General features: G+C 37.3%; 1 protein-coding gene across 1 annotated transcript; it reads right to left on the reverse strand.

Annotated features, from left to right (window-relative positions):
• Nucleotides 1–13693: 13693 nt before the first annotated feature.
• aire (autoimmune regulator) lies at nucleotides 13694–27406 on the reverse strand. The gene is made up of 14 exons (XM_053239607.1): nucleotides 27008–27406; nucleotides 26702–26853; nucleotides 26155–26329; nucleotides 25246–25392; nucleotides 25046–25111; nucleotides 24823–24921; nucleotides 24417–24556; nucleotides 23568–23689; nucleotides 23180–23249; nucleotides 22934–23080; nucleotides 20993–21114; nucleotides 20462–20537; nucleotides 16280–16366; nucleotides 13694–15228 (listed from the first exon to the last, which is right to left on the reverse strand). Exons 2-14 carry the CDS (start codon nucleotides 26846–26848, stop codon nucleotides 15148–15150), a joined length of 1479 nt encoding a protein of 492 aa, XP_053095582.1. The 5' UTR covers nucleotides 26849–26853; nucleotides 27008–27406; the 3' UTR covers nucleotides 13694–15147.
• Nucleotides 27407–27721: the final 315 nt, after the last annotated feature.

Here is a 27721-nt window from a genome sequence, read left to right on the forward strand (position 1 = left end):
CAAATGAAGGAGGTGTGGCCTCTTTGCCTGTCATTCCAAATGAAGGAGGTGTGGCCTCTTTGCCTGTCAGTCCCAGTGAAGGAGGCGTTGCCTTAATGCTTGTTAATGGCAGAAAAAAAGAGGTGTGGCCTCAGTCTGTTAGTGAAGGAGGCTTTGTCTTAATACCAGTCAGTCAAAGTGAAGGAGGTGTGGCCTCCCCCTCCTCAAAGCTAACTTTCCTATGGAAATTGAGCTATTTGGACTGAAATAAATCAGTGTAATGCATTAATTAAACCAGCTCTGGCTCCTTCATAAAACCAATCGTTAATTAAATATTACATCGTATCATCTATCTAAGATTTATTAAACCATTGTGTGGTTTAAAGCAGTATTTCTGCATTGGTCCAATAAACTACTGAAAGCTCAGAGTGATCCCTCTTAACAAGTCCATTCGAAACAACTTTTTACTAGTTTTTCTAAATGAATGATTCTACAGCGTTCTACTGAATTTAATTTTATTATTGTCTCATATGTGTATTTCTAGTATGTTTATTACACTATAAATATTATACCATTCCAGCTCATCTCTCAGCGTTAACTGGGTTAAACTCTAATGTCTCTATTTCTGTCCTTCTCCTGATATCAGAGCTATTTATATTTCAGAAAAGAAATCCTGAGAGATCTGAGGGAAGTCACAAGACCTCGAAGGGGAGACCACAGAAGAGAAAGAAGAGGCTGTTAGAAGGCGAGACAGGAGGAATGAAGCAGCAGAAACGAGCTGCGGTTAAATGCGTCGTTCAAAGCAAATTCCCCAAAACACACCAACACATGACTGAGTTACAGAGCAGCAGCCACAATTCATCTTTTATTTGTTGCACAATTTTTGACACACTTACCAGGAAGATTGATGCAAGATGTACTGCGACAGCAGGCACTAAGCCACATTGTTCACAGACCTGCGTCACTCCAGGCATTTTTTATTTATTAAAGAATGACACATCATACTTTTTATCCAGTTACATTTAATGTTGTGGCGCACCTGAGAGCCAGTTTCTGTTCCCACTTACATTATAGCAGCTATACACATTCCTTCCCTCACCAGCTCCTCTTTTTCTCTCTCATGAACATGAACAGCTTGTCATGTTACTGAGATACCACAAAGTGTAAACTCCTCTGAAGGCGTCGGAAAACATAAACTTACAGCTTTACCTCTGACTGTAACAAAGCGCTGGCGTTAAATAAACATCTCCTTCCAGACAACTTCACCATATCAGCGATTACGCACATTTGTGTATCATGTTGCATTCTAAAATCCTAAAACATCCGTGTGAGTAAGCTGTAAAAGTGACAAATGTGAATTTTTTTAAATCTATTTGCAGCTAAAATTTAAAAAAATTGACACCAAAACACATTGATTCCTAGATGCTTTTCTTCCTCCCTCTTTCTCTCTTGCTGAAATTTCAGTGACACAAATTTAATATTCCTCCATTAAATAAAGTGTTACCTCAGTCAGCACAGTCTCTTCCAACACACACAGTTTTCCCAGTACACATGGTCTCTGCCAGCTTCCTCTAACAAACGATTATATTCTGTTTGAATTATGAAGCAGAGATAAAAACTCAGATCACACAAACGTCACTGTGGTTCTCTTGTGTGTGGAAAAAAAAGGCAGTGAGAAGTCAATTATTAACAAGAACACTGCCGTGTAATCTGTGAGATATCAGACAGGATCAGTGTGAAATGCTTTTCCACTGAATGGGGACAATCAGGTTAGTGCAGGCCTCCATTAGCAGCCCTGAACAAACAGCGGTGTGTGTCTCTGCCGCTGAGTCAGCACATAGCTCCAGCCCGGTGGCTTTGACCACCAGGGCAGCAGAGAGAGAGAGAGAGAGAGAGAGAGAGAGAGAGAGAGAGAGGGAGAGACAGAGTGTGAGAGAGAGAGAGAGAGAGAGAGAGAGACAGAGTGTGAGAGAGGGAGAGACAGAGTGTGAGAGAGAGAGAGAGAGAGACAGAGTGATAGAGAGAGAGAAAGAGAGAGCGAGAGAGAGAGTGAGAGAGAGAGACAGAGTGAGAGAGAGAGCGAGAGAGAGACAGAGTCAGAGAGAGAGAGTGAGAGAGAGAGAAAGAGAGAGAGAAAGAGAGAGAGAGCGAGAGAGAGACAGAGTGAGAGAGAGATAGAGAGAGAGACAGAGAGAGAGAGAGACAGAGAGAAAGCGAGAGAGGGCGAGTGAGAGAGAGAGAGAGACAGAAAGTGTGAGAGAGAGAGAGAAAGAGAGAGAGAGAGTGAGAGAGAGAGACAGAGAGTGAGAGAGAGAGAGACAGAGTGTGAGAGCGAGAGAGAGACAGAGTGAGAGAGAGTGAGAGAGTGAGAGAGAGAGAAAGAGAGAGAGCGAGAGAGAGAGAGAGAGACAGAGTGAGAGAGCGAGAGAGAGACAGAGTGAGAGAGAGATAGAGAGAGAGACAGAGAGACAGAGAGAACGCGAGAGAGGGCGAGTGAGAGAGAGAGAGAGAGAGACAGAAAGTGTGAGAGAGAGAGAGAAAGAGAGAGTGAGAGAGAAACAGAGAGAGAGTGAGAGAGAGAGAGAGACAGAGAGTGAGAGAGAGAGAGTGAGAGAGAAACAGAGAGAGAGAGAGAGAGTGAGAGAGAGAGAGAGAGAGAGACAGAGAGTGAGAGAGAGAGAGAGTGAGAGAGAAACAGAGAGAGAGAGAGAGAGAGTGAGAGAGAGAGAGAGAGAGAGAGACAGAGTGAGAGAGAGAGAAACAGAGAGAGAGAGAGAGAGAGAATGAGAGAGAGAGAGACAGAGAGTGAGAGAGAGAGAGAGAGAGAGAGAGTGAGAGAGAAACAGAGAGAGAGTGAGAGTGAGAGAGAGAGAGAGAGAGAGAGAGAGACAGAGTGAGAGAGAGAGAAACAGAGAGAGAGAGAGAGAAACAGAGAGAGAGAGAGAGAGAGAGAGAGTGAGAGAGAGAGAGAGAGAGAGACAGAGTGAGAGAGAGAGAAACAGAGAGAGAGAGAGAGAGAGACAGAGTGAGAGAGAGAGAAACAGAGAGAGAGAGAGAGAGAGAGAGAGTGAGAGAAGCAGGTTTATAGCTGAACTCATACATTCAATCTAACATTCTAATCATCAGTGGGAATTCAAAGGGATGATAACACAAAAGACAAATTAGGGATGAAAAGAAGCACACCTGTTGGCTGTGTTTACCAAAGAGGCACATTTTTATACACCTTTGGTTCATTAAGTACATTCAGTTTATTACTAACCCAGGTTAAAAAACATGTAACCATTGGCATGAAGTTTTCTACAAGGACATGTTTATTTAACTTATGAAAGGAGCCTCCAGAGTCATAGCACTACAGAAATAACACATCCTTATAATAATGTATAAACCCTCTACAACACTGTTGTTATATTCATGCGCTCATTTTAACATGCTGTTTCTATAGAAGCTCGTTCACAGGGACTCGTATGGCAGACGGTCCATATAAATGGATTTTTAAAAAACATTGTGCAATCGTTGATATTGTGAAGTTTCTTTAAGATGTTTATTTTACATTTTGGAAGGAGTCTCCAGTGTCAGCGCTTTGTAAGTCAGAGGTAAAGCTGTAACTTTAAGCTTTCTGATATCTTCAGGACAGAGGAGTTTACACTGCTTTTTTTTGTCTTTATTAACTTGAAGAGAGAGAAAGAAAGAGAGGCTGATGAAGGAATGTTTATAGCTGCTATAGCGTAAGTGAGAACAGGAACTAACTTGTCTCTCGAATGCTCCACAACATTACATTTGACTGGATTAGAAAGTATGGTGTCATTCTTCAATAAATAAAAATTGTAATCGTCGGCAAACTGCTGTGGTATAAGAGGAATTAAACATTGTGACATTCTGTTACAGGAAAATAATCAACTTCAAGGTGGTAACAATAACTCTGCTTCATCCCACAACCACGCTGTTGATTATTTTACTATAACAGCAGCACACACTTTTTATTCCTTATATATAATAATAATAATCATCATCATCATTTTTTGAGGTTCAGAAATTCTTCATATCCCATGTACCCCAATGTCTGGGTGACAGCCACAGATTAGCTCCAGCGCAAAATTAAATCAAACCTCAGACACCAAACATGGTCTTGGCTGATCGACTACATCTGGAATAATCGCAAAATTGTGTACATTTGATTTTCCTCTGAATTATTCCTTATAGAAACACAGACACACACTGAATGCATCAACGCTTGGGTTCACTGTAAAAACCTCAGTTCATCATAGTTCCAGTTGTTATTTATGAGATGAAGAGATTTACAATGGGATGTCTAAAAAGGCTTTTTTTCCCCTGAGCTAAAACATAATTATAGCTACAATTTAAACAGTTCACTGAACCATAAGCAGCATCTCACCCTCTTTTAACAATCGGACCACTGAGTCGACCTGCTCTGGAAGAATGCGGCGTGACGGTGAAGTTAACCATTTCGACTGTTTTTGACATGTGTAACATTAAACATGCGTGTTTTGGGGCTGAGACACAGAGTCGGCTGTGTGTGAAATGAAAACAGGCCTTTGTCATGCTCTCTAGAAGGGAACTATTGTGTGTCAGCATTGCAGAGCTATTTTTACCCCTGTGGAAGAATTTCCGTGAATAGAGGAGCTATTTTAACTGAATCGAACCCGAGGGCTTCATGATAACGAGCTGAAACAGGAACATTTCAAAACAGACATTAAACAAAACTTAACAGAATTTGAGCAGATTTTTTTTTTTTTTTACACAAACACACAGCTTATTATTACATTTTGCAAAAGTATTTAAGCTGCTCTCAGTGTTTTTAATAACATTATTATACATGATTTTAAAAACCCTCAAAAATATGAAATTAAATTAATATAATATATAATATAATAGCAAAAAGAAATATTTATTTACATAAAAAACAGTATTTTTATTTACCTTAGTAAACAGTATTCAGCAGTAAAAAAAAAAAAACTATAAATTATAAAACAAAAATTCAAATACATGACACAATACAAAAATATAATACTACTAATAGCAAAATTAATAATAAAACTGGTTAATTTTTTAATTAGATCAAAGATGGTCCATATATAAAAAAGAAAGACAGAAACAGGTCACTATGTAGAAGAATGAGTTATAAAATTCTACATAATTTTATGCTTAAGTGTGAAAATAAAGAAATAATAATAATATGTTTTTTTTTTTTAATTTAATTTTGCCTTTAAACAGTTGGAAACCAACCAACAAGGAAGGCTAGATATCTTGCTATCTTGCTATCTTGCCCAACAGAAACTGCTCTTAGCTTCTTCCCATTATGAACATTTTCCTCATGAGAGATGAGAGATGAGATTTTGGCAGCAGCTGTGATTACATGAACTCCTGTTAGACTGCAGTGAAATAAATGAGCTAACACAGTTTACTGACTTTGCCTGTGGGCTGACATTGACATAGGTGTGTTTCTACAGAAGTCCAGCTACATTAAGCACAGATAAAGACTGGCATGAAGCTCTAAGCTTCTGTTTCAGGAAGCGGTTAGAGCGAATATCTTTAAATCAACTCACATTAAAATACTTTCAACGATCTGGCAGCAATGAGTGTCACTCGTAACGTCTGCCAAATAAATAAAAGCAAGCGGCAGTCTTCAGAGAAAAAGATGCGTGTAAGTAAGGAATAACACACGATGAGGCATGCTCTTATGGGAAAGTAATCAAACACGGCTATTTAATGGTGTGGAACGACTGCGAAACCAGTTACTTCCTGTTCGCACTTATGTTATAGCAGCTATAAACAGTCATTCCCTCTCCAGCCTCTCTTTTTTTACCTCTCGTTTGAAGTTAAAATGACAAAAAAACGCAGCTTGTCATGTTACCGAGAAGCCACAAAGAAGTGTAAGCTCCTCTGTCCTGAAGATGTCAGAAAACTTGAAGTTACAGCTTTAACTCTGACTGCTACAAAGCACTGACACTGGAGACTCCTTCCATAAATGTTACATAAACATCTCCTTACAGAAAACCTCACCATGTCATCTGTCTATTATTCAAACTACAGCAAGCACTATAGCCAGAGCTGCTGTTATGGAAAAGTAATCAACAACAGCAGTGGCATAAATCTGTATAAAACATCATTTCAGAGATGTTCTACTTTTTTTCAGAGGGAGGAATATGAACTCATCCCAAAATGACCGGTGTAGTCGGTTGGCTGTGGCGGCGTATTTCAGAAAAGTGTAAAGCAAAGTGTAAAAAATAAAATGTAAAGTAACTGGAACTACTTTTTAGTGAGCTGCTCCATAAGAACAGCTTTGATAAGCATTTCTCTCCTGTCTGTTGCATTCTAACACCTTTACTGTTCCAGTGTTGTAGTTTAATGGTTGTAGATTTAAATGTGTGTTATATAGTTGTGTATTTTACATCTTTACTGTCTGCCCATATCTTAGACTTCCATTATCACTGAGTTTCCTGTAAAAAGGTTTTCTGTCCTTTTCTCTCTGCAGGGAAAGGGTTTGAAATCACACATATGCCACAGATGAAGTAGACAGAGATTATGTTAAAAACTGATTAACTTTATTTATCTAAATTCCTAGCACTATTAAAAATATTCTAGTTAACACTCGGTGGCCATCTTGGTGATACTTGGCCATACAAGACCAGGCTCCTATTGACCTGAATGGAGAGAAAGAGAGAGACATAAACCAGAAACGAATCCACAAGACAATGTTTCATGCATGAATTTGAATTGGTTGTTAAAACTCTGACAAAAATGGCGTACAAAATGTGTACTCCTCGACTCCATTAACACGAAAAATATGTATTTATTTATTTCAGGTTGCTCCACCATTGCGCATGCGCGTTTCTCATCTCTAACGGAGCACAGAGACGTATATATGCGCACGTGTCAGTGTAGGAATCTGTTAGGCCAAGCGTTTTCCACTAACGTTTATACTGACAAGGTGATTGGCTCTTTTTTTACAGAGGGGCGGGACTTACATAAAACAGCCGCCATTTTGAATGTTATCACTGCTCCATAAATATTTAATATCTCTGTTCAGACTTTATCTGCCAAAATGGACCCACCATCCTCATGAAAACTTAACCTGACACATGAATATATATATATGTATATAAGAAAAACAAAACAGACAACAAAGTAAAGCAAATACAGGAGTAAAACAGTGATCAAACTAATGTTCATGGAATATTGAAGGCCAGAGAGAATAAATACGTCTTCAGAGCAGACTTGAAAACTGAAATAGAAGGGGCTAATCTGCTATGGAGAGGTAGACTACTGCAGAGTTTTAAATCCTCGTGTTTTAAGTCTGGATCTGGGAACAGAAAGTAAACCAAGATCACAAGATCTCAGAGTTCTGGAGCGAGTATATGGATGAAGCAAATTTGTCAGATACTGAGGGGCCAAATTGTTGAGGGCTTCGTAAACATACAGTAGAATTTTAAAATCGATTCTATTTGTTCGAAATCGAAGCACATTTGTTATATGCTAGGTTTTGTACAAGATCCTGTGGCAAATTAACAAAGCAAGATTTTTTTTCTTCGTAATGTCTCTATACACATTTAATGAGAGTTAATTAATATGTGACCACAGTTATATGTTTTTCTTCTATTATTGTGTGTCAAACAGTAAATGAGAACTAACTGCATGAACTGAAGTTTGAGTGTAGAAGTGAAGAAACGTCGGACCACACGCACCATATGATTGCTCCGAAGAGTCATTCAAGCCAAGCATCTGAATTTGTTGCTTTTCAGTGTCATAACTTAAAAAAAATTGCATAGAATTGAAAAAATCTCACTTCAAATGTCACTTGTCGTGCTGTTGCTTTGTCGTTTGTCTTTCAATACGCACACACACAATGCACCGTGACACTAATAATAAGCTATAATAAGCTATACAGTAACACACAGATTCACTTTATTTCACAGTGTGTACTGTCTGGACTGCTGCCGCTTGTGTTCAGTATCTATAATCATACACTTTACAGAACTTCCATACGTTTGCACCTTGCATTTCAAATCTCTCATCTATACAAGAAACTGTTACCTGTCACTCTCACATCTAAGGGTTGCACTACAACACAGTGACAGCTGCTATTGTTAATAACCACATTTATCCACATTGTATTATTTATGAAGACTCCATATCTACATTCCCGTACTGTACTGGTTTTGTTGCTGCTTTGTACATCAGAGCTGTTGCACTATTACTGCTAACACTGTTTATACTGCCTATAAAGCTACTTCGTTGCTACAGTAGCACACATAGGATATATATTCTTTTTTATTGTATTCTTTATTTATTATTTCTTATATAGCATCTAGTAAGGAAGTTGCAAACCCAGTTTCGTTGTATTATCCAATGACAGTAAAGATATTCTATTGTTTGCGACTGAAATCGCAGCTCAGTGCCGTGCACGTACAAAGAAAATGAATGATCATCTGTTGCTTTGTTGCTAATGTAAACAGGGTAACACTTAATCATTTTGCCTTTAGCTAGTCCTTATTTGTCACACATACACAGCAGCATATTTTGCTTCAGCAGGGAGCAAGTATGTAACACTGCTTCCTCTTCATAACAATGAAACATCAGCATGGGGTCAGAGCTCAAATCGGCCCTAAACACAATAGGATAACTTTCTCACGCAAATTTAGAGCCAGTGTGACTTTTATTTAATAAAACTGAAGTTAAGTTGCAAGTACTAACCACATCCTCATTCTAATCCTGACCATTCATATCTTTTCATATAAAGTGGATCAGGCAAATTCTCGGGAATTTGCACTTGGGACTCCACGTTGGATAGGAATGTTTTGTGAAGGCAAAAAAAATTGGCAAAGTGTGGGAAGATGTGGAGGAATGTCAGGGTCACGGCCCATAACACATTACAGGAAGCGCAGACAACGTGGGCGAATGTTTTCAGATCGAAACGTTTTGCAATCAGCTCTCAAAGTCCACAAGAGGAGATGGTTCACCAAGTGTCAAAGCTGATAATATGTATGTGAACTTGTTTCAGGGTTAAAGATGAGCATGACCCAGAACTCCCATGATGCCTTGCATCGCTCAGAAGTGCTTGCTGTTCTCAAGGTCTCAGTGGAAATACATGGGTCATCATTTCTTAAAAAGGTCTTCAGAGAGTTTCAGAGAACCCCTTGAAGGTTCTCCAGGAGAACCAAACCAAAGGACCCTTTAGGGTGCTATCTAACCTTTTTTGAAAAGTGTTGACTTTTAGCTAGTTTAATTCCTGGTTGTTTAATTTTGATTGGCTGTTGGCAGCCACGTTGGTTGATGGTTCCAACAGTAATTTTGGAAATGTTTACAATCTGTGCAGAGAAAAAACACACCAAATTTCAACATCCTACATTAAACTGCCGAGTATTTATGAGCATTTTCTACTCAAAATTCCGAGTATGGGTCAGCATACCTGGCCACACGTCACCTCCCAAAGTGAGAAAATGCATTTGTGTCATGACAGTAATGCAGTAATTAAACTATGTTAATTCGTTTAATGAATTTCTATATATAGTAATTAAACTATAATAGGGTGAGCTGGCAGCTCAGTTTGATCTTATCTTTAAAAACATGGCTAAAATGCCAAGCATGAGGTTTCCGTTTGTTTGTTTTCTTCATAGCTGTAGTGCCATGCAGTGTCTTTTTATAGACGAGTGCTGAAGGAGGCTGCATACCAACAGACTCTTGGCTCTACAGCTATAAAGAAAACAAACAGAGGGAAATATCTGGAACTTCGCGCCTGAGCCAAATGCAATCCTCGAGAACTTGTGAAACATATCTGGTATGTTATCAGGTAATCACTGAGGTTGTTTTTTATTTATTTATTTATTTTTTTGGCATTACATTGCCAAGTGTAAAACAATCCCCAGGTCCACATACACATTTAATTACAGGGCTTTATTTCTCCCAAATTCAAACCATATGGTTGATTTCAGAACTGCAGGATTACATGCTGTCATCTAACTTTGATCCAAAACGGATTACTGTGGATCCATCCATCCCTCCATCCCTCTATCCATCCAAAGCAGCTTAAGGTTTTGTTCAGGACAAAATCACTTTTTCCTAAGATCCTTTTTCTATGGTGCCTGAAAACAGGAAAACCTTTTTTTGAAAAAATCTTAGTAAGTGAAATTATCTCGATTATAGTCAAATGTATCAGGTATTACAGATAAAATAGTACTATAATAAACAAAAGATATGATTATAAAACCTATTTCTAAACAGTTTACTAATTTGAAGCATTTATTTCTAGAAAGAAGCAAAATTAATTAACAAAATCTAAAGCTTAGAATGCGTAAAAACATCTAAAAACCAGCTGAATAATCTTCATTAGTAAGAAGAAAAATTAGATAAAAGTTTACGATATTTTCTCCACTTGGATTGTTTTTGGTCCCTGCTGTAGATCAGCATGAACAGGAACTAACAGACTAACACACATTTTATACACTCTGTTGTGGTTATGATGTCTTGCTTTTAATTATTTTCCTTTCAAACTCAGTTTGGTTATGATTCCCTTTCTTGGTTTTCTGCTGTTGCTTTGTAATTATTTATGCATGAACTGCATTTTACGTATGAATGGTGCTATACAAGCAAACAATTATTTAAACAATAAACATTATTATTATTATTATTATTATTATTATTATCATTATTATTATTAAAACAGACTGATTTATTGGTGCTTTGTTTCAGCATTGTACTACTTTATTTTTTTAAACCTGCACAGATGTTTTTAAATTACAAACATTAGGCCTCATTTATCAAGCAGGATATAAAGTAATTTCGTCGTAAATCGTTCACAGCAGCATTTACGCAAGAAATGTGGTGTTCCTGAAATTCGGTTAGATGGGAAAAACATGTTTCCTTCCTAAGGTCCTGAGTTTCTGTAAATTTCCATAAACCCTGATTAACAAATATTAACAAAACAAAAAAAAAAACAACCAGCTACCAGCTGCTCAAACACAGACCATCTCTGGCAGCTGACTGATGAAAACAGTTTCTGAATTAGTGCTAATAATGCTATATCCTAAACAAGTTGTTTTGAAGAAAATAACACAACAGCAAGACAATTACTGAGAAAATCTCTAACATGACCTGATCAGTTTAGACAAGTTACAAGGAAGCTTCCCTGCTTGGCGCCTGTTTGACCAGCTCAGCCTGTATGAATAATTAGTGATGGGGTTTTATATTTTTGTGTTTATTTCCTGGTCTTCAGAACCACCAGGCTTACATACACCCCAACTCCCCAGTAGCTCTCTCACATTCTCCGTTGAAAGGTTTAGTAGGTGAAAATTTAAAACATCCCAAAATCAAAGCCAAAATCTCTTAACATCTCTTTTTCATTACTTTCAGCAGTCACTTTCTTCTGCCCCACTTAACACATCAGAGACTAAAGAATGCTTGTGCTTACAGGATAAACTATTTCTCTTCTGCATGCTGAAAGCAGGCATGTTTTATTTGACATCTGAGCTGGAGCTGAGGCTTTTCATTTTGGTAGGTCATGAAACCCATGCTAACTGCACATTTTCTTACACTGATGTCATCAGCACCTGGCTTCCATAAGTTAGGATCTTACTAGCTGCTCATTTTTATACGCTAGTGACATTCTTATTCTGATGTCTGGTGTCATGCTAACGGCTGACTTTCATTTTCTAAAATCTAGGGAGTAAAACTTCTCATTTTTACACTCTATGCCATGCAAACTGCTTGTTGTTATGCTCCATGTCATGGTAACTACCCGGTTTTATATCGTATCATGCTAACTGATCATTTTTATATTGCCTGCCTTTCTAACTGCTTATTTTTTTATATTTTCTTTCATTCTAGCTGCCATTTTTATGCCCTGTTCTCATGCTAACTGCTGACATTCCTGTGTTGATGGCTGGGGAAATGCTAACTGTTGACTTTCACACCCTGAAGTTATGCTAGCAGCCAGCAGTTTTCTCCTGTCACAAAGCATATAAATTATAGACCTAGTAGTGAATGTAATGAAGTTATTTGTGATAACAGTAATGAGGTAGATGTAGATCAGACAAAATAAAAAAAGACCACATAGGAAAAATGAACCTTATTAATATAAAATATTACATATATAGCAGCTTAATTCTATTCTAAGATCCTCTATCAATCAGGCTCAGTGGGATCAATGTGTCTTATATTGAGCGTGGATGGAATATTGTGGTTTTAAACATCCATAACTCATTATTAGCTGATCCTGCTTATTAAGGATAACTGAAAGATGACCTTATAATGTAATAAAAGCAGATGAAATATAAAATTAAATAAAACTGGCAAAAAAATAACTGATATAAATAAGAAAATAAATCACTATTCACAATATACCACACTCATCCCAACTGTGAAGCATGGTGGTGGGTGCATCATGGTTTGGACCCACTTTACTTCTTCCGAGTTTGGAGAGCTTGTTATCACTGAAGGGATAAGGAATGCAAAACTGTATCAAAAAGACAGTCAGAGTAGCAATCCATCACCAGAATCTTAATAATAGTTATCTGTCACAACAGGACAATGTCCAACAATTTGGCTTGCAGGCAAACATGTTTAGTTTTGTCTACTTTGGTCCACTATATTTGCTTTGAGCTTGTTCAGTTCTGCATATTTTTTCCATTGCATGTCTTTAACCATCATTTATTGCATCTACAACTACAACTGACCACATTTGGCTCAAAACCCAGACGTTCCTGATCCTCTTTTATCAATCAAGACATCTCTATATATCTCTTCGACAGCACATCTTGTAATCCTTAACAGTGTTTTAGCTCCCGCAGGGAAGAAAACAGAACCAGGGAGACTGACATTTTAATTCCTGATGATCTACACCGCCTGCCTTGCCAAAAAAAAAAAAAATACATCTGGTCACATGAAAACATTTTCCTTCACGCTCCATTGGAAGTTAACGACTAGCACAAAATTCCTCATGCTGTATTTGTTGGGTCTTAAAAATTTCGTAGCCATGGTGACTGTTAAAAAATATCTGGCCTCCTTTCTGACACAACACCTGGAGAGTGAAAGCATAATATCTCAAACCCCTGAAAGAGAAATGAGAGACATCAACGCAAATCCAACTGACAGATCAGTCATTTCCCATCTGTCCTTTTCATCCAAAAGCTGCAGATATTTGGCCATCAGTCTCTGACTGGAAATGTAAAATTCCCAAATCTCACATGGTTGTCATTAACATTCCACATGTGCTCTTTTTCTCTTTCTCTCTCTCTAGGAGCTTGACAGCTTTGGCTCTCCACCATAAAGTGTCCTTGAGAGAACTTTGACTAGGCTTCCTAGAAATACCACATACACTAGGGAACCTTTGGGATTAAGAGAATCCATTTATAATCATACCAAGGAGATAAACATTAACAGACATATAAAGCTCGAAGTTTACCATCACACTATTAACACCACAGCAGGGAGATCGATGTTTTTATGAATGCCATCAAGTCCAAGATCCACATGCATGCACACATTAGGGGAATTTTATTTTTCTTTAATTTTATAGCTAATGTAGTCAAATTGAAAGCATCTGTGCATGGTTCAATTACAGATATTTAATTTAATTAATTTAATTAATTAAATATTTCTTAGTTACGTTTGCCACAAATGTAAGCCTTAAATATTTTTTCCTAAAAATGTATCATACACTCTCCATTTCTAACTGTGTCATCCATTCTAAGTTATCCCTTTTAAGATATCACTAAAAACTGTTGCATAATGTGCAAAGATCAATGACATGTCTGGAAAATGTTGCCTAAATTGCAGGGCAAATTAAAAGCCAGAACATTAGGCTAAGTTTTTAAAGGGGAAAATACTGAGTTCATCTTCTAGACCCATAATTCTTCATGTTTTGCTGGAAATCAAAATCCATGATCATTAAAGCTGTATTTATTATTGTATAGTTCTTTTAGTGTTAGCTGGGTGTTCAATCCAAACCTTAAAAACAACTCACTCAAACTTGTAGGCCCATAAATAATGTCAACTTGACTCTATTTAAATTCTTGATAAAAATATGTTATAAAAGTGTGAATTTCAGAAATAAAAAGCTCTGAATAGCTGGTATATTACACATTGGAATGTACACATTTAAATAATGAGGCTAATATTGGAATAGTTAATAAAAATAAATCAGTGCTGAAGTGGTCTGTGGAATTTTGTTTTTAAAAAGATAAAGGGGTCTGTAGCTGCAGAACATTTGAGAACTTCTGTATGAGAATGTAGCAAAAATTTTCCTTTCCTTACAAATTTGAAATTATTGTTCAATGTTTGGAAGCTTTGGAACCAGCAAAGCAGCCCCGAACTAGCATGGATGAGGTTTTGGTGTTGATATGCAGTCTTTTTCTTGCAAAACATAGAATTACACATTGCTGCTACTTGTGTCTGTTGCACAAGCTGTCTTTGCTAACTTTAAGATGTTCAGCAAACCCTCATTCCAACTGTGAAGCACGGTGGCGGGTGCATCATGGTTTGGGCCTGCTTTCTTTAGAGAAATTGTAATCAGTGGAATCAAATTGCAAACAATGATTTCAAAATTATATAAAAAAATCTTTATGGGAGAATGTCATGGTAACAACCTGTCACCTTAAGCTTAGGAGAACAGAGATGAAGCAACAGGACAATGACCCAAAACATGCAAGTAAATCAACAACAGAGTCCATGCTGTAGTGTAACCTGAAAAGGGCCGTTCATGAAAAAAAATCCCAGAAATATTGATGATGTGGGTCTAAAATTCCTTCTCACTGTTGTGCAAGTCTGAGCAGCAGCTACAGGAAACTTTCGGTGGAGGTAAAAGAGGTTCTCCTCATTATTAAACAGTGTTCACATAGAACTGTGGTAAATCCAATCCGGTGGTGTTTTCCCCTTACCATACAGAAACATAGGGAGGTTTCTAATGATCACATGGGTACAGGAAACATTAAAGTTTATACTTAAGAGCAAAAGTTCAGACACAGGCCCTGGAATCATACATGTCGCTTATATGTGATTATTATTAATCACCTGCCAAAAGCTCAGACTTTCATCTACACACAAAAATATATACAGCAGGAATCTTCAAACCAGTGTCTTCAACCTGTGTGTGTGTGTGTGTGTGCCTTGTATTTCCTGTGCTGTAGATCATTAGGTCTTACAGGCATTGTGGAGTCACTGGAAGTAGCCCTGAGACTCAGAGAGGGGCCGGGAAATGTTGTGAAAAGCCCACTGCAGGATCCCATCGATGGAAGTCTGGAAGAACCCAAAAAAAACAAACACACACACACACACACCTTTAGATGTTACACACCAGACTTCATACCCTATTCATTCCAAATCACAATTTTATAAACCAGTGCTAACTGCTGGGATTCATACCTTACGGGTAAAATGTTCGTTTATCCTTACAATTAAAGTTGTTTAAAAAATTAGCTCATAGATGGAATACTATTCACATATAAGTCTCAGAGAACATTAATTTATTTGATTTTTTTTTAAAAAAAAGGTTAATGTTGGTCTCATAATCTGCAATGCAAAACGTTTTTCCAATTTTTACATTACCCTCCCCACAATTTCTTCCTTCCACTTATCTCTTCTACACAGATTTTATCAAAATTACGCTTTTTCATTTGCAACCTATCAAGGAAAAGTAAATTAACAAGGGAAAAGATACCCTAGTGAGAAAAATCTAATCTAACAAGCAAACTCCTGAATTGTAGTTTTTGGTTTCACAGAATAGCTGTCAAACTCACGGTTGAAAACAGCAACATATTCCTGTTTCAAAGTGAAGAACGTTTCTGAGATTAGATATCTTGAAAACCAAGTATGTTTGTGAATTATTGATCCACTGGGCTGAATATAAAGTAAAAACAAAAGCAGATCTAAAACAGAACTTTGTGGGACGCCATATTGCAATTTTTTTATGTTCTGGCAAGAACTCGTCTAATCCGATTTCAGTAGGTCCAACAGCATCACAACAGACCCAGACTGCATGCACACTCTGAGGCAAGCAGCAGGTCACTGACCACTTTAACCAGCGCTGTTTCTGTACTAAACTCCTGAAAACAAAAATACTGTTGTATTTGTACTGTTGAAGCTGTTCCGGGGTTTAGTAGTCACTTGAAAACACAATAAAACCACGTGAAATATGTCTATTTGATCAAATTATGTAGGTCAAATATGTAGGATTGACAGCATTGTGGTGTGGAGGTTTTCTGTGGAGTGTATGCAATCCGAGGCAATTATAAATGTGTATGTGTGTATGTGTGTGTGTGTGTGTGTGTGTGTGTGCGCGCTCTCTCACCTCCCCCACATAGGAGTCCAGCTCATCTTTGTTAAGGATCTGCTGTTCAGAGTGAACTGATCCCTGATCCGTACAACACTGAGCCACCTGAGGACAAGACAGGAGGCAGACACCAGGCTCAGAAACTCTTCTCTTCTGTTAACTAGCTAAATGCAATCAAGGGAATGACATCTGACAATCTGCAAACACAAACACAACTGATAAAGATGATAATGAGTGGAAAGTACACAGTAATTAGCTTTGTGCAATGTCCATTGTTAAAAGCGCTATACAAATACAGCTGAATTGAATTGAATTGAATTAAAGTAATTAGGGTTGTCAGTTCTGTGTGACAAAACCATAAATAAAACCAGCCCAATTCCAAAACTCCAAAATCATGACAACTACTTTCCAATACATTGCCATATTTAGAAAGCAACATTATACATTATTTTTTTAATAAAACAGTCTTAACTCTGTGTAGTTTTCCTAAACATCAAGGTCCTAAAATGGTCTTGTATCATTGCATATATTGACATAAATAAAGAATACCTGAGAGAATAAATAACCCAATTCACTGACACACAACAATTATTTCTATTGTTTGTATTATTATTAAAACAATTGTATTGTTATTAAAACAATTATTTTATTGTTTCTATAGTAACAGCTCATTCATTTGGATGGATTTGTATGGAGGTGAAGTATTCTGTAAGGAAAAGTGTGCTTATTTAACATTTATGGAAGGAGTCTCCAGTGTCAGCACTTTGTAACAGTCAGAGGTAAATCTGAAACTTTCAGCTTTCTGACAGAGGAGTTTACGCTTTTCGGTTGCTCTGTAACATGACAAGCTGCGTTTCTTTTGTCTTATTAACTTAAATAAAGAGAAGAACGAGAGGCTGGAGAGGGAAGGACTGTTTCTAGCTGCTATAACGTAAGTGAGAACAGGAACTAATTTGTTTCACTAACGTTCCACAACATTAAATGTAACTAGAAATAGATAAAAGGAATCACATGTCATCCTTTAATAAATTAAAAATTGTAATCACTGGTAAATTGCTGTGCTATAACAGGAATAATATTAGCTATTAAAGGACGGGGTGGTAACAATAACTCCGCTTCATCACACCACCCAATCATTGATTATTTTATTACAACTGCACCACACACAGTGTTTCATTCCTTACTTATTATACATTTACTATAGTTACAATACTATCTATAATACTATAACACTAACTACATTACTATAACACTAACTACATTACTATAACACTAACTACATTACTATAACACTAGCTACATTACTATAACACTAACTACAATACTATAACACTAACTACAATACTATAACACTAACTACATTACTATAACACTAACTACACTACTATAACACTAACTACAATACTATAACACTAACTACATTACTATAACACTAACTACATTACTATAACACTAACTACACTACTATAACACTAACTACATTACTATAACGCTAACTACAATACTATAACGCTAACTACACTACTATAACGCTAACTACACTACTATAACACTAGCTACATTACTATAACACTAACTACAATACTATAACACTAACTACATTACTATAACACTAGCTACATTACTATAACACTAACTACATTACTATAACACTAACTACACTACTATAACACTAACTACATTACTATAACGCTAACTACAATACTATAACGCTAACTACACTACTATAACGCTAACTACACTACTATAACACTAGCTACATTACTATAACACTAACTACAATACTATACACTAACTACATTACTATAACACTAGCTACATTACTATAACACTAACTACAATACTATAACACTAACTACATTACTATAACACTAACTACATTACTATAACACTAACTACACTACTATAACACTAACTACACTACTATAACACTAACTACATTACTATAACACTAACTACATTACTATAACACTAACTACACTACTATAACACTAACTACATTACTATAACGCTAACTACAATACTATAACGCTAACTACACTACTATAACGCTAACTACACTACTATAACGCTAACTACATTACTATAACGCTAACTACAATACTATAACGCTAACTACAATACTATAACGCTAACTACACTACTATAACGCTAACTACACTACTATAACGCTAACTACACTACTATAACGCTAACTACAATACTATACACTAACTACATTACTATAACGCTAACTACATTACTATAACGCTAACTACAATACTATAACGCTAACTACAATACTATAACGCTAACTACATTACTATAACGCTAACTACACTACTATAACGCTAACTACACTACTATAACGCTAACTACATTACTATAACGCTAACTACAATACTATACACTAACTACAATACTATACACTAACTACATTACTATAACACTAACTACAATACTATAACACTAACTACAATACTATACACTAACTACAATACTATACACTAACTACATTACTATAACGCTAACTACATTACTATAACGCTAACTACAATACTATAACACTAACTACAATACTATAACACTAACTACATTACTATAACACTAACTACATTACTATAACACTAACTACATTACTATAACACTAACTACAATACTATACACTAACTACAATACTATACACTAACTACATTACTATAACGCTAACTACATTACTATAACGCTAACTACAATACTATAACGCTAACTACAATACTATAACACTAACTACAATACTATAACACTAACTACATTACTATAACACTAACTACATTACTATAACACTAACTACAATACTATAACACTAACTACAATACTATAACACTAACTACAATACTATACACTAACTACAATACTATAACACTAACTACAATACTATACACTAACTACAATACTATAACGCTAACTACATTACTATAACGCTAACTACAATACTATAACGCTAACTACAATACTATAACGCTAACTACATTACTATAACGCTAACTACATTACTATAACACTAACTACATTACTATAACACTAACTACAATACTATAACACTAACTACAATACTATAACACTAACTACATTACTATAACGCTAACTACATTACTATAACGCTAACTACAATACTATAACGCTAACTACATTACTATAACGCTAACTACATTACTATAACACTAACTACACTACTATAACACTAACTACACTACTATAACACTAACTACAATACTATACACTAACTACATTACTATAACACTAACTACATTACTATAACACTAACTACACTACTATAACACTAACTACATTACTATAACACTAACTACAATACTATAACACTAACTACAATACTATAACACTAACTACACTACTATAACACTAACTACACTACTATAACACTAACTACATTACTATAACACTAACTACACTACTATAACACTAACTACATTACTATAACGCTAACTACAATACTATAACACTAACTACATTACTATAACACTACACTACTATAACACTAACTACATTACTATAACACTAACTACATTACTATAACACTAACTACACTACTATAACACTAACTACACTACTATAACACTAACTACATTACTATAACACTAACTACACTACTATAACACTAACTACACTACTATAACACTAACTACATTACTATAACACTAACTACATTACTATAACACTAACTACACTACTATAACACTAACTACATTACTATAACACTAACTACACTACTATAACACTAACTACACTACTATAACACTAACTACATTACTATAACACTAACTACATTACTATAACGCTAACTACATTACTATAACGCTAACTACATTACTATAACACTAACTACATTACTATAACACTAACTACACTACTATAACACTAACTACATTACTATACTATATATTTCTATCATACAGCATTTTGCCTGTTTCAATTTTATGTTGATAACTTTCTTATTGACATAATAAATATTTTGTATTCAAATTTTTCAGCCATTAAACTACAGACAAAAAAAATCACTAAAACAAATGTTGTCCAACTTTGTGGGAAAACAAGTGACCTGGCTGTTTCTTCTTCTTCTTCTTTTTTTTTTTTAAATTGTGGTATATTGCATATTGTATAACTGTTTGCTGGCAGATCTCTGCTGTGTGTATTTGTGTGTGTGTGTGTGTGTGTGTGTACCTGCACAGCTCTGGATGCTGCCTCCGTCTCTGTTGACACCCAAGATCTTGAACACGTCCTGCATCTCGCTCTCCCACTGGCAAAATAAAATTATTCATCTAATAACTGACATAAAGACTCTTAACGTGTTAGTGACATTCTGTCTATAATCTCTCTCCATCTTTAGTCTCACTTACGAGAATCCCAAAGGATAACGCAAAAAAAAAAAATAAAAAAATGTTCCTGAGTCAAATTCGATAAACGTTGCTGCCTTTTATGCTTTTTATGTGTTGATTTTTTTCGTATGTCAGCCAGTGCGCCTCTCCTGGGGAAAAAAATTAAGCAGGGAAAATTAATTTTACAGCTAAAATGGTCAAATTAATGCTAGAATTTTTTTGTTACTTAAAAACTGAAATTTGGAAATTTGACTCAGGAACAAGCATTAATGCTTTTTTACCCTTCAGGGTTTCGTATTTTCCATAATACTATCCGTTTATTTAAAGACTACGCAGTAAAACGGAACATTAACGTTTAATGTGAATGTTGCGTTACTTGGGGAAGTTGCAGTGTGTGTGGAAGCTCTGCAGACACTCAGGGCAGACGACCAGCTCTCCGCGGCTCAGGTGGCAAATCCCACACCACTTCCTGATGCCCACCAGCTCCGAGTCCGGGTTCTAAGAACAGGATTATAACCACAAAATGTCCTGAAAGTTCTGTACTATTCTCGCAACTTCTCAGAACTGCCAGAACTCAAGTTTTTTTCTTAAAGTGGCAGCTTGGCAAAAGGAAAAGCATGAAAAGTACACTGCGTCCCTCTTCTAATCTAATCATGATTGATGTCAGAGGCAAAATATTGAAGAGGGATCACACACACTGTCTCTAAAATGGGTTTTTTAAAGGTCCTTTGTATAATTATGGGTTCTTCACTGTCTAAAATGGTCCTTCTTATAACTTAACTGATAGGGAATCTCCCTGTTGAAGGGTTCTACATTGAACCTCTTAAGGACTCGTCTAAAGGAACAACTGAAGAAGCTTTGCAGGTTCTAGATTTTCTGTCACTTGGCACGAGCATCACTCTCAGGAACGGAAGAACCATAAAGGAGTTCTTCTTGGAGTCTTCCCTGTCTGAGAGGGAAAAACTCTGTTGTAGGATTCTGCTCACTACCTTTAATGGTTCCTCCTGAGAGCCAACTTAAGAATCAATAAGTTTTTAACTTTCTAAAGGGGTTCTTCTTGAAATCCTTTCTGAATGGGACTCTGTTATAGGATTCAATGTAGAGACTATAAGGGTTCCTTCACAGGGACAACCAAAGGATCTATAAATATTTTCAGCTTCCTAAAATGGTTCTTATTGGTACTCTTTCTGATAGGGAAACAACTGAAGCATCATCAAGGGTTCTTCTTGGAACCTTTTCTGATATGGAAACACTTTGGTGTAAGTTTCTACGTAGAATCTTTAAGGGTTCCCTTAAGAGAGACAACCCAATGAGGCTTCAGGGCTCACAGGTTTCTAAAATGGTTCTACTTTCTGATAAGGAAACATTCTGTTGTAGGGTTCGACAAGGAACCTTTAAGGGTTCCCTCAAAGGGACAAACAGAGAATCCTTAAGAATTTTTGGGTTTCTAAAAGAGTTCTTATTGGAACCCTATATGACAGGAAAAGATACTGTTGTAGGGTTCTACATAGAACCTTTAAGGGTTCCCCTCAGACAGACAACTAAGTGATCCTTGAGGGTTTGTAGGTTTATAAAAAGGTTCTTCTTGAAGCCTTTACTGATAACACTCTGTTTTAGAACTTATAAGCGTTCCCCCAGAGGGACAACCAAAGAGTCCATAAAGGGTTCTACATAGAACCTTTAAGGGGTCCCAGACTGGGGCAACCAAAGAATTCTTATGGGTTCCGCAATCTTTCCAAAAGGGATCTTCTTGGAACCTCTTCTGAAATGGAAACTCTGTCAATGATTCTACATAGAACCATGAAGGATTCCCCTGAGGGGCAGCTGAAGAATGCTGAAGAGCTTTTAGCTTTCTAAAAGGGTTTTTCTTAGGAAACTTTGAGGGCTCCCCAAGAAGAATAACCCAAAAATCATTAAGGTTTTTAGCCTTCTAAATGGTTCTTCTTGGAAACCTTACTGACAGGGAAGCACTCTGTTGAAGAGCTCTACACAGAACTTTTAAGGATTCCCAAAGAATCATTAAGAGCTCTTAGGTTTCTGAAAAGGCTCTTTACTGACAGAGAAACACTGTTGTAGAACTTTTAATGATTTCTCAGAGGGACAACCCAAAAAAACCATAAGGGTTCTAGGTTTTCTAAAAATGTAGATTGGTGACACTTTGCATCAGTCTCAGGTAGGAGGCGTGGCCTAAACTCTGATGCTGGAGATGCTAAACTGATGCTGAACTGGTGGCTATAAGCTTGTAGGAGGAAGGAGTAGGAGGAACTTTGTGTACATTTCATGATTAGTTTATTTTTGCAGTAACTGAAGCTGGAACCTGGAATGCTGCAGGCTGTGTGCTCGTGCTGCTGGTGAGCGTGGACAGCGAGGTGGAAGAGAAGAAGGAGAAATCCACCATGGAGTTGGAGCTGCTCTCCGTTAGAGGAGGATGAGAAGGAGGAGGAGGAGGAGGAGGCGGAGGAGACTGCAAAACGATGACATCATGTTTATGTTCAGCTATACGTAATGTGATGTAGTTCAGTTATGAGTTATGGGAATGGTGTTCATTTGTTTGTTGACGCACCTGCAGAGACACGTACGTCTTCTCAGCCATCGCTCTGCTGCCGTTACACAACCTACAGCGCCACGAACCGCTAAAACAAAACAATTAATTCATCATTATTGCTATGTTGCTATGGTTACGTCTCACACTGTACTTGTTTTTAATTTTACACACACACACACACACACACACACACACAGTAGCCTAGAATTACAGTTTTTGCATTTTTTAGATGGAAGTGTGAATATAGATCTGGCCTAGACTATTATTGATGATCGTTGTCATTGTTACATTCCAAGACAACTACATAGTATAGTATTGTTTGTTTGTAAATTTGATTATTAAAACATTATTAATAATATAATGAAGTTTGTTTGTGTGTGTGTGTGTGTGTGTGTGTGTTGGACACCTGGGTATGGAGGTGAGTGGAGGCACCAGGCAGGTGAGGTGAAAGGCTCGAGGACATCCGTCACAGCAAATCAGCTCACCACCATCCTTACACACTGCACACTCATCATCGTTACGCTCCACCTGAACACACACACACACACACACACACACACAAAATAGTGAACAAAGCAGTGCTAAAGCTCTGTCTCATTTTTTCTGTCTTACTGTCTCTATCTATCTATCTATCTATCTATCTATCTATCTATCTATCTCCTTCTGTTCCCCTTCTCTATCTATCTATCTATCTATCTATCTATCTATCTATCTATCTATCTCCTTCTGTTCCCCTTATCTATCTATCTATCTATCTATCTATCTATCTATCTATCTATCTATCTATCTATCTATCTATCTCCTTCTGTTCCCCTTCTCTATCTATCTATCTATCTATCTATCTATCTATCTCCTTCTGTTCCCCTTCTCTATCTATCTATCTATCTATCTATCTCCTTCTGTTCCCCTTCTCTATCTATCTATCTATCTATCTATCTATCTCCTTCTGTTCCCCTTCTCTATCTATCTATCTATCTATCTTCCCCTTCTGTCTCTGTCTTGCTCTCTCTCTCTCGATCTCTGCCTTGCTCTTGCTCTCTCTCTCTCTCTCTCTCTCTCTATCTATCTATCTATCTATAGGATAGTGTATAGAATGACGTTTTGATACTGAGATGTATCTGTGTGAAGGAATACAGGGTTAGGGTACACCTTGAGGAAAGGTGTATGGTGTTGATATAAAATGATGAAGTGAAATAAAACCACACACATTCTTAGCAGAGCGTAATGGATTAAAGGCTCAGACTGCACTACGCACATCCATCACTTGGGTGTGTGTCTCCCCCTGCTGGTGACTGTGACCTTGTCCCGTCTGGGTCATGTGACCACTCGGCGTCTCCTCCAGCGTAGAGGAGGAATAAAACTCTCCCCCGACCTTGATGCACTTCTTGGCTCCTCCTGTGAGAGGAAAGCAGAAGGTCAGTGGTTTAAATGGATGTGCTGCTGAGCTCAAATCCCAGGACTCCCAGGACTCAGCAAGCCACTGGAGAGGATTCAAGGAATAGTTTAAAAAAAAAAAAAGACTGCTGAATGCGTAAGTGTGGAGGATAGAGAGCTAAACATCATGTTCAACCTCTTCAGTTTCCCAATGCTGGGAAAGAAATGAGTAAAAAAGCCTGGGGTCTGTCTATCAATCCATCCATCTATCCATCCATTCCTCTCACCACTCTCGATGACTTGTTGGATGAGAATCTCCTCCACAGGAAGTTCTCCAGCAGACAGAGTGACAGCACGCTGGACTGACGTGGACACCGACTGCACACCTGCGCACACACACACACACACACACACACCACACTCTGCGTGTGATTTACTGCTATATTCACTAACCAACACACACTCTGAATTCTTCACAAACAACAACAAAAAAGAGGAAAAGGTGTTTACCGTTGCTTACTGAAACCTGAGAGAGAGACGCGCTGTCTGTCTTCCTCAGGGGCTTGCCTTTGCCTCCTGGAACATTACAGACAAATTCACTCCAGTCAAATGATCAGATAATTATCAAACCCTTAGCTTAATTATGTCAGTTAGAGCAAAACCAGACTCTGGATCCTCCATCCTGTGCACTCTGATGATGACGGTGGTACCTGAGCGGATGTGCAGAGCTTTCTTGCCATAATTCTGAGGTCGAAGTGCCAGTTGTTTCTCTCCGATTCCCCTCTTCTTGCTGGGATGAGGACGACTCTGTACCTCAGGTCTAGGACTTCTAACAGGCCTGCTTCCCAACCTCAGACCTGCCAGACAGCAAGACAACCTCAGGCAGAAATCTCTAATGTCAAAACTAACAATACTACACTCATTTTCAGTTTGTTTGTTTGTTTTTGAGCACTACTTTTATATTAATATGTAAGGAATAACGCAAGACAGGCTGTGCTGCTATAGGAAAATAATCCATGCTGAGGTGGTGTGATTCAGCCCAACCACCACAACTTACACCACAGCAACTCTTACACCACAGCAATTTCCAACACTTTCCATTTTTAATTTGTTAAAAAACAACATGCCGTGCTTTTTAACCATTTATAGTTACAATTAATGTAAACAAATCAAATTAGTTCCTGTTCTGACTTTTGTTATAGCAGCTACAAACAGTCGTTCCCTCACCAGCCTCTCTTTTTTAGTTAACAAGACAAAAAAAGTATCTCTCTGTCCTGAAGATGTGGGAAAACTTAAAGTTTCAGCTTTACCTCCGTCGGTTACAAAGCACTGACACTGGAGACTCCTTCCATAAATGTTAAATACATTCCTTACAGAAATCATATCAATGATTAAATACTTGTTTAGGTTAACAATAACATATTTGAACAAGTGCATTAATATAAACCTGTGATTTATGCTATAGCCGAAACTATTGTCTGAGCTGCTGTTATAGAAAAGAATTCAACAGTGCTGTTGTATAATATAACATAATAGAATGATTACTTTGATTACACTTAAGCATCAGCTAGCTTTTCATATTCAGTAGCTATATGTTATCATCACACGCACTGAAGTACCTTTAGGTAAATTAGTGAAGAGGTTTTGCAGTTTAGGGTAACTCTCCTGATTGTACTCTTTGGACAGATTGCTCCAGAAGGCCTGAAGGACAGAGGAGTCCTGCTCCAGCAGCCATGTTAGGAGGGAATACACCGCCTTATGGATCCCATCTTTTTTCTTTCTCTCCAGAGTTTCCTTAGAAATACATAGAACACAGATTTAAATCATAATATTTCCTAGAAATGCACCGGGTAGTGCAATACCGAATAGATATATAGCACAGTGAACCATCAAGGAGACATATTTACATCTTTTCTGTACCTCAGTTTGCATCTTTTGCCTGGGAGAGTGCATGGATTTTAGGTATGTAATTGGATCATAAGAACTAGTGTTATACCACTGAAGATACCTTTACACTCCTTGCACCTTAGCAAATAAAAAAATTACAGGTGCCCATTTTTTTCTGAGAAGGTAGGCTTTTCTAATCATTATCAAAACAAACTGGACCCAGAATTGAGCCATGTGGGACACCTTTAGTAAAAATGAAGATAAGATCTTTAGTCTCACCCCGAGGAGTCGGTCGGAGATGATGTCATGATCTGCCAAGCCATACAGCAGTGGGAAAGGGTCATGGACGGCCATTGCGATTTCTGTTCTGGATGCTCTGAGCTGAGATCGAAGCTCAGACTCTCCAAAAGGCTCCACTTGGGTCATGCTGCCTGGAAGGTGAAAAACAGAAAAGCATTCAGAGATCTAGCTTCTCTCAAATGTTCATGTGTGTGTGGTTCAACCAAAATGTAACTGGATATGATGAGTCTATATGGCTTGTGCTCATATAAAGAACTTTTGTTGGGATGGTGTAAGACTACTTACCTGAGTCGCAGGTGACGAGAAGTGATTACATGGTGCTTTACTTTCTCCATCGTTGCTATTTATTTGCTGCTGTGTATCGTGACCAGTGGGAAGCTCTTTGGTGACCTTTGGCCTTTAAGTCGCAGCCCTTCAGGGACCCAGCGATGTTGGTGGTGCATGGGAAAATTCATCTGGAATGCTCAGTTTGAAATCCTGTGGGAGGCATTCTAACACGCCGATGCTCGGTCAAAGTCTATCACAGTTTACTGAGTTAATTTCTGGGTGTAGTTTTGGAAAGTCCACAGTTGGGCAATAAGACACTTCTACTTTTACTGTGCAAAGGTCTTGACCTTTCTCTCGGTCTTTACTGCCCACCTGTTCCTCTATAGCACTAACTGAAGTGTGTGTTCTGGTCAGGGGAACCCCACACACTCTCCGCAACACACAAAGCTGCGCTCTCACACACTTAGCGCCAAATTATATGGATAAACACTTTGGTTTCGGTCAACAGAAACTAAAGGTCAGTGGCAAAAATATAATGAAAGTAAATATGCCCCATGAAACATCTGTGTGTCTGCCATCATTTTTTAAGGATATTAACAAATAAAAATAATCAAATATTTTAAAAAAATGTCTGCTGTGGAGAAAATTAAGTTTACACCCTGATAGTGGTTTTGGCAGGAATCACTGCATTTTTTAAATACAGTCTTCTACATGAATTTAAATATTTTTTCA

This window comes from Pangasianodon hypophthalmus, chromosome 14, assembly GCF_027358585.1.
Source record: "Pangasianodon hypophthalmus isolate fPanHyp1 chromosome 14, fPanHyp1.pri, whole genome shotgun sequence".
Lineage (NCBI taxonomy): Eukaryota > Metazoa > Chordata > Actinopteri > Siluriformes > Pangasiidae > Pangasianodon > Pangasianodon hypophthalmus.

Coding starts and splice junctions, on each gene's coding strand:
- aire (XM_053239607.1), bottom strand. CDS start 26,848: ATGACCCAAGTGGAGCCTTTTGGAGAGTCTGAGCTTCGATCTCAGCTC. Junction 25,393..26,154: donor CTTCACTAATTTACCTAAAG/GTACTTCAGTGC, acceptor GCTGTCTGGCAG/GTCTGAGGTTGGGAAGCAGG. Junction 24,557..24,822: donor CCAACAAGTCATCGAGAGTG/GTGAGAGGAATG, acceptor TTCCTCTCACAG/GAGGAGCCAAGAAGTGCATC.